General features: G+C 40.6%; 1 protein-coding gene across 1 annotated transcript in view; it reads right to left on the bottom strand.

Moving 5' to 3' along the window:
- Kcmf1 (potassium channel modulatory factor 1) overlaps positions 1-8,101 on the bottom strand; it is a 47,628-nt gene that overhangs the window by 15,807 nt on the left and 23,720 nt on the right. Inside the window, exon 3 of the mRNA XM_029566997.1 lies at positions 7,458-7,597. Coding sequence (XP_029422857.1) covers positions 7,458-7,597 — 140 coding nt within the window. The remainder of the gene's footprint in view (positions 1-7,457; positions 7,598-8,101) is intronic.

Raw genomic sequence — 8,101 nt, 5'->3', positions numbered from 1 at the left:
AAAAATAATAATAATTTAAAAAAGAGATTGAGACGCTCCATGGTAACAAAATTTAAATTTCAATGAAGAAGTAATAGTGTTTGACTATCACATTTATTCTATAAAATCTCAGCTTTCCTCCAAAAATATCAAATACACAACCTAAATAAGCATTCTGAATTCTGGTACCTGTGATCCACGCAAAGGGAAAGAAACAAGAAACACTTGTGTGTCTTCTAAGTGGCCAACACCTTGCTAGGCTGTAATGTGTGTGTGCTCTCATTTAACTCTCATATTTAGTCAAAGTAGATATTATTGATGAATTATGTTAGCAAACAATGAACCAAGACTTGAAATGGGGATGGCGGTGAATGCCTTTAGTCCCAGCACTTGGAAGGCAGAGGCAAGCAAATTTCTGTGAGGTCAAGGCCAGTCTTTACATGGTGAGTTCTAGGACAGCCAGAGAAAAAAAAAAAAAAAAAAAAAAAAAAAAAGAAAAAAAAGAAAAAGATAAAGCACAAGCACAGTTTTAAGAATCTTCATTTTATAATAACTAATAAGTACAGAATTATACATAGCTTCCTTCATTGAAGTATCATAAGACTACATAAGTTTTAAAAATGTATTTTAAAGATTTTTATTTATTTATCTTATGTGCACATGTATGTGCATGCCTGTGTCTAAGTGCACCATGTATGCACAATGGCCATGGAGACCAGAAGAGGGCATTAGATCCCCTGGAACTGGAGGTTAAGGACAGTTGTTAGCTGCCACGTGGGTGTTGGGAACCAAGCTCTGGTCCTCTTTAAGAGCAGCCAGTGCTCTTACCTGCTGAATCATCTCTCCAGCCCCCTATAAAGATTTTTTATCCAGAGAGAAAATAACTTTCTCCTAAAATATTTTCCTTTAGTTGGTCTTGGATAAAACCTATAACCTGAATTGCTGAAGAAACTTCAGGACTCCCAGGCACATTTAAATATTCTTTTTTAAAAAAAATTTTATGTGTATGAGTGTATTGCCTGCATGTGTGTAAGTGCACTCATGTCATGTATGGTGTCAATCCCGTGGAACTGCAGCTACAGATGGTTGTTAACCAGCTATCAAACCCGGGTCCTCTGCAAGAGCAGTCAGTGCTCTTAACCACAGAGTCATCTCTCTAGCCCCACATTTAAATATTCTTAGATGGGAATTTCTTCCTAAGATACATGCTCCCAGGAAGACAGAATGGGAGGCATAAATACCAAGTAAACTCTGAATGACTTAATTAGATAATCTATAAACCAAAAAAGTACCTTTGAGATGAGGATGTAAAATGGAAAGAAAACCAAGAGCCTCATAATTGTGTATTCATTTTTAATATTCAAAAGAGTAGGTTCACTACAGTTAACTACACTAAAATGCTAGGATATGGCACTCAGGGAAAAGTAACTGAAAAGTTCCACCTAACTTCCATAATGATGAGGGGCAAAGAATCACTGAGAATGAAGCATTACCAGGGAGGATCATTTGAAATGGCAGCTGGTACAGAAAATTGAGAGGCCAGATTTAGAATCAAATGAAAAATACCATGTTTCGGGGCTACTTCTAATGAACTTAAATGGAACCTAGAAAAGAAAAACTAAGTTCCAAAGCTAATGGGACCAGAGGCCTGGCCATCTTTTATACTTTACATTTTACACTTAGCAGGTGAAATTGAATTCCTACTTAAAAATAAAAACTCTGTTGGGGGCCAGGCCTTTAATCCTAGCACTCAGAGGCAGGCATATCTCTGTGAGGTCGAGGCCAGCCTGGACCACACGGTGAGTTCGAGGCCAGCCTGGACCACACGGTGAGTTCCAGGCCAGTTGGGGTTACAGGGGAACCTGTCTCCAACAAAACAAATCAAAACAAACCAACAAACCAACCTCTGTTGGGAGGCAGAGGAAGGTGATCTCGTCTGTGAGTTTGAGGACAGCTGGTCTACATGCTGAACGTGAGGCCTTAACATTCACCAAAGGCTGCATTTTCTGAGTGATAAAAGTGGGAGCACGAGAAAAAAGGAGAGCAAAGCAGGGTGGGGGAGAAACAGAAAAGAGGTGGTGACAGAAGGAAGCCAGAGCCACTCTGCCTCCCAGGGGCACACATTGCTTAGTTCTGAATGGGTCTTGACTTCCTCATTATGCTACTTAATACCTTCACAAGACAGAAAAATTCTACACAAAGGATAAGCCATTTCCTCTGTCAACACTCATATTTACTGCCGTGCTGTCACACGGTACAATAATGTCTATTACTCATACAGGGAAATCCTGTAGCACATTAGCTTAAAATTATGACAACTCGGCAACACTTAAGGCTTACTGAATTGGCTTAAATCAGTGTTTCCTAAATTAGCCTAAGAATATAAATCACCTGGAGTACTTGCTGAATTTCCCCCACCCCCTCAGGCCTTGGAAAAAGATTAGGGTAAGGGAGATCTATATTTCTGAATAAGAATCTGAGGTAATTCTTATAACTAGGTAGTTGGGGAAATACAGCCAAAACAAACTATGGCTTAAAAACATATTCCCCTGCTAGATGAGAAGCCAATTGTTATTATTACATAATAATCAAATGTATTCTTATTCACCAACGTACTTGCTATTCTTGGTGTGACCTCCCCATTGCTTGAGTTGGCTTCTTCTGGTTCATCTTACCACTGAGGTCATCATCAGTCCTGCTTTTATCTGCAGTCCTCTTATGAGCCTTTACCAAATGGGGCCCCAGCCTAGGAGCATACTATTTTCATTTTGCCACATGGTCCCTATGCACACTCACTAGCAAGCAACCAGTCAGTGCATATTTCAATACAGGCTTGCTATCAACACACCTGAAATCATTCCACGTGCAGATGCCAGGTCACTGTTAAACACAGAAGACACTCCCACCTGCACAGGCTATTGCCCACTATAAAACCATCTAGAGCAAGGCTGGGGAGCTAGTCCTGGTGGTAAAGTAACTGCCTTGCAGCCATGAGAACCCGAGTTTGATCCCAGAACTAAAACAAAACAAAACAAAACAAAAAAACACCACCAGGTTTGGTGGCACATGCTTGTAATCCATGCACTGAGGAAGCACATACAGGTGATTCTCTGGGGCCAGGTAGCCTGCCTAGCAGCTTTCCTTAGCTAGTTCCAGCTACTGGGAGACTTACGCAAAAAAAAAAAAAAAAAAAAAAAAAAAAAAAAAGAACAAGTGGATGGTGACCAAGAAACAACAGAAAAGCCATCTGAAGTTAGCCATCAGCATGCTTGTTTAGGAGCACAGGGGCTGGAGAGATAGACGGCTCAGCAGTTAAGAGCACTGGGTGTTCTTGCAGAGGGCCTAGATTTGATTCCTAGCATCCACATGGTGGCTGCCCTCTTCTGATTTCCTCAGGCATTGCATGACACAGGTGCACTTACATACATGGAAGCAAAACACTCATGCACATAAAATAAAAATAAATATTTTAAATAAGGGCACCATACACTCTTCTCCATGTAATTATAAATCAGTCTAAAACAGGTTTGGATTTCCTTCAGTCTCTTCAACAACACAGCTATATCAGACTGTTCTTTCCCTGGGTATTGTGTACAGCTTTAAAATTAACAGGGAAGGAGTTAAGTTCTACCATATGATACCTCTCCCTCTCTATGGCTTCATAAGCTTCTTGTACATTTTGTTCACTTACCCCTACAGAAAAATTCATTAAAAATTGCCCATCTAGGCCGCACATAGTGGTGCACGCCTTTAATCCCAGCACTTGAGAGGCAAAGGCAGGTGATCTCTGTGAGTTCAAGGCCAGCCTGGTCTATACAGTGAGTTCCAGGACAGCTGGGGCTACAAGGGAGACACTGTCTCAAAAAGATACCCCACCCCCCAAATGCCTACCTGGGGCCATTAAGATGGCTTAGCAGCTAGAGAATCAATTCCATAAAGCTGTCTTTTGACAGTACACGTGCTGTGGCATGCACACATATAATGCTTTAAAAATTGCCTGTATGATCTAGCATAAACCTGCTTTCATTTCAGCTAGGCTGCAGCATGATAGATAGAGCATACACTGGAGCTGAGCTGGTTCTTCACCCCACCATTCTGAGTACTACCCTTGAGCTACCCTTGAGCTGGGATTCTTGGACACATGCTTCTTTTCTTTTTGGTGCTGATGACTGAATCCAGGACTATGTGCATGCTACCACTTAATCACACATCTAGCTCAGAAACTATACTTCTTTTTAAGAAAAAAGTTATTTTATGTGTATGAGAATTTCATCTGCATGTAGTAAGTGCACTATGGTACATGCAATGTTCACAGAATCCTGGAGAGGATGCCAAATCATCTGTATCTGGAGTTACAGACAGTTGTTAGCCACCATGTGGATACTGGGAAGGCAATTCAGGTCTCCAGCAAGAGTAGCCAGTGCTTTTAACCACTGAACCAACTCTCTAGCCCCAGAAACCATACTTCTTGCTGATAGTTAATGACTTATTTGAAATAACTGCCCCAGCAATGGGCATTTCTGAGTAGGACTCTGAATCAAACTCATTTCTCTTTAATCTGATTAATTCCAGATCTACAGGAGACTTTTCCCTTTGAAAATATCTGTTCAAGGGGCTGGAGAGATGGCTCAGCAGTAAAGAGCACTGGCTGTTCTAGCAGAAGACCCAGGTTCAAATCCCAGCACCCACATGTCTGTTCAAAATGTCTGTTCAGAAAGGCATGGTGGGCATGCCTTTAATTCCAACTCTCAGGAGGCAGAGGCAGGCAGATCTCTTGTGAGTTCAAGGCCAGCCTGGTCTCCATAGTGAGTTGTGGGCCAGCTGGGGCAAAAGGGGGACCCTTTTTCAAAAAAACATTAAAAAAAAAAAAAAAAAAAAAGTCTGTTCAAAAGCTTACGATTTCTTTTTTTATTTTTAAAAATAAAAAATTTACTTATTATTTTGATTTTATGTGTATGCATGTACTGCCTGCATGTATGGAAGCACCCGTGTCATGTAATGCCCGTGGAGGTCAGAAGACAGCATTGAATCCCCTAGAACTGGAGTTACGGACAGCTATTAGCTGCCATGTGGGTGCTGGGATTCGAACCCAGGTCTTCTGCAAGAACATTCAGTGTTCTTAACCACTGAACCATCTCTCCAGCTCTCTTTTTTTATTTTTATAAAATTATTTATTATTTTATGTGTATGAGTGTATTGCCTATGTGTATGTAAGGGTACCCATGTCGTGCAGTGCCTGCAAAGAACAGAAGAGGGTGTCAGATCCCCTGGAACAGGAGTTACAGAGGATTTGAACCAGGGTCTTCTGTAAGAACAGTCAGTTCTCTTGAGCTCTGAGTCATCTCTCTAGAACATCCCCACACCCAGCTCCCCTTTTAAAAATGTGTATGAGTGTATTGCCTGCCATGTGTGTAAATATACCTGTGTTGCCACCTGGTCATGAAGGGGGAGGGGCACATGGCCCATCCCTCCTTGAGGATTTATTAGCAGTTAATGATTAACAGGAAGGGGAGGGAGAGACATTTTCTTCTCTGATATAGTAACTGATAAGGTGCCATGCTCCTCTGAACAAATTCTCACCCACTTTCCTGTAAAAACCCGAATCAAACTTTCAGTCATCACAAATAAAATAAATAAAGTGAAAGTAGAATGGGCACTAATTGAGGAGAGGACAAGCAATTAGTGGGAATGGGAGGAGGAAAAGAAAAGGTGATGGGGATGAACATGATCAAAACACATCATGTACATGTATGAAAACACCATAATAAAACACTTTATGTATAATCAATACATAATAAAAACATTTTTTGAAACTTGGGCTTAACTTTAGAATCACGATTTATCATATTTTATGCTTACATAAAGATTACTGGGACTAGTGACCATACCCAACCTGGATCATACTGCTTTGCTCCAACTGTACCTACCTCTACCTACATTCCATGTCAGATGTTCTTTGGCTTTGTTTCCTTCTTTTATCTTGCAGTGTTGAGGATCAAACTGAGAGCCTCATATATTCCAGGCAAGTTATTCTACTTGAGTCATAACCCCAGCCTGGTACCTGGTTTTAAAAGGGTCTCTTAACACTCAAAATTAAACCTTTTGAATGACCTTAAAATGAATCTTAAGATGACAAAGTTTACGTTGGGCTACAGAGTCCCTAGTTGGAAAAGGAGGCAGAAAAATAAGGACTACAGAGTTGCTATAAAAGTTTGCCTTCAGTAGGCTTCAACTCTAAAGTGCATAGAAATTTGAAGTATAAGTTTGCAGTGTCCATGAGAACAAAGGTAACCTGTACTGCTCCCACAGAAGACCACTCACAGGCCTCTGGCTAGGTTTGAATCCCTGTTGCCCTTGAGCATGCTACTTCATCTCTCTGGATTTCAATGTTTTGAGTACAACCAGATACTGATGTACATTGATGAAACAAAATTCTCTAAATACAGGATTCATAGCTGCATGCAGAAACTTCATTTTATTTATTGTTACTAATACCGAGCTTCCTTTCCTCCTCCCCCCTCTGCCTGCCTGGATAGGTTCTTTCCTGCACAACCACTATCTTAAATGGGACTCATTTCCTCAGAGACTCTCTTGGGTATGTTTATCATGTTTTAAAGTTGGGTGACTTGGGTGTCCAAAAAAAAGAAAAAAAGGTACAGAACATTTTCAAGGTAAGACTTTGTATGCTCTTCTGGGTTCTTGGCTTTTAGCCACTGGGAAAGAAAAATCGAGAAGGAAGAACTTCTGGGAACTCTTGAGTTCTGACCTAGGAAGCAAGAGATTTGGTCTGACAAAAATGAAGGTCAGTGATGAGGTAGAGCTGGAGAAATGGGTCAGCGGTTAAGAACACTGGCTGCTCTCACAGAGGACCCGGGTTTGGTTCCCAATATTCACATGGTGGCTAACAACTGTCCTTAGCACCAGTTCCAGGAGACCCCACATCCTCTTTTGACCTCTGAGGGCACTGCATGACATGGGTACACTTACATACATGCAGGGAAAACACTTATACACATAAAATAAAAATAATAAAATATTCAGAAAAACAAAGGTTAACGACATATATAGTACAGTGGAAACGGATTATTGCTCAATATACAACCAAGTTTTAATGTTTCTTTGTGAAAGTTCTTTATAGAAGAAAAATTAAGCACACTACAATAAGAATGACACTTTTTTAAAAGGATGTGCTTAAGGCTGGCCGGGGGTCCTTTGAAGGCATTCTCCCAATGTCTTTAATGACGCCCATGCATATTGTCAAGACTTCCTGTTAAGACTATCAGCAACAGAGCAAGGGTAGTGGACTAAGTACCTTGAAAAGATGCAGCATTCTAGGATTCTAAAAATTGCTGTTAAAAGATAACATTATTATGCAAACAGTATCGTCATATAAAACAAGGAGGGAAGATGGCAATGACTGGTGTTAGTAATGTCAGGAGTGACACACTTTACATCATTTACAAGACTGTTTCACGTACCACTTCTGTAGATGTTTCTGCATGTTCAGAAGTAACATGTTCTTGAAGAGATGTTTCCGTATAGCCCATTTTTCCACAGTAGGGACAAGTAAAAGACTGTGGCTGCTCTACAGAGAAAGCTTCCCCACCATAGTACAAATCTGAAAAATAAAGTGAAACTGTATTGAGGGATAATACCCACAATTCTTTAAATGTACAAAAATACAGTCTCAGATATAATGTAAAGATCTGTCTGAAATCCCTTGTTAATAACATTCTCTGTCAAGTGAAGTGTTTTGTTTCTGTTTTTTTGGGTTTTTTTTTTTTTTTTGATGTTGTTTGGATTTTAAGACAAGGTCTCTCCTATAGTCCCACTGCAGGGCTGGCCTTCCTTGATCTCAGCAATCTGCCTGCCTCAGTCTCCCAGTTGTTGGGATTAAAGGCATGCTCCACACCTGGCTTTATTTTGTTTTGAATTAACTTTTTGCTGTTTTTTATCAAGAACATTTTTTTTTGAGACAGGGTCTCCCTATAGTCCCAGCTGGCCTGGAACTCACTATGTAGACCAGGCTGGCCTGGAACTCACAAAGATCCACCTGCCTCTGCCTCCCAAGGGCTGGGATTAAAGGTGTGTGCCACCATGTCTGGCTCAAGAACATTTTTTA

Source organism: Nannospalax galili, unplaced genomic scaffold, assembly GCF_000622305.1.
Source record: "Nannospalax galili isolate Female #2095 unplaced genomic scaffold, S.galili_v1.0 scaffold279, whole genome shotgun sequence".
Taxonomy (NCBI): Eukaryota; Metazoa; Chordata; class Mammalia; order Rodentia; family Spalacidae; genus Nannospalax; species Nannospalax galili.
This window is presented reverse-complemented; position numbering and strand designations above follow the sequence as displayed.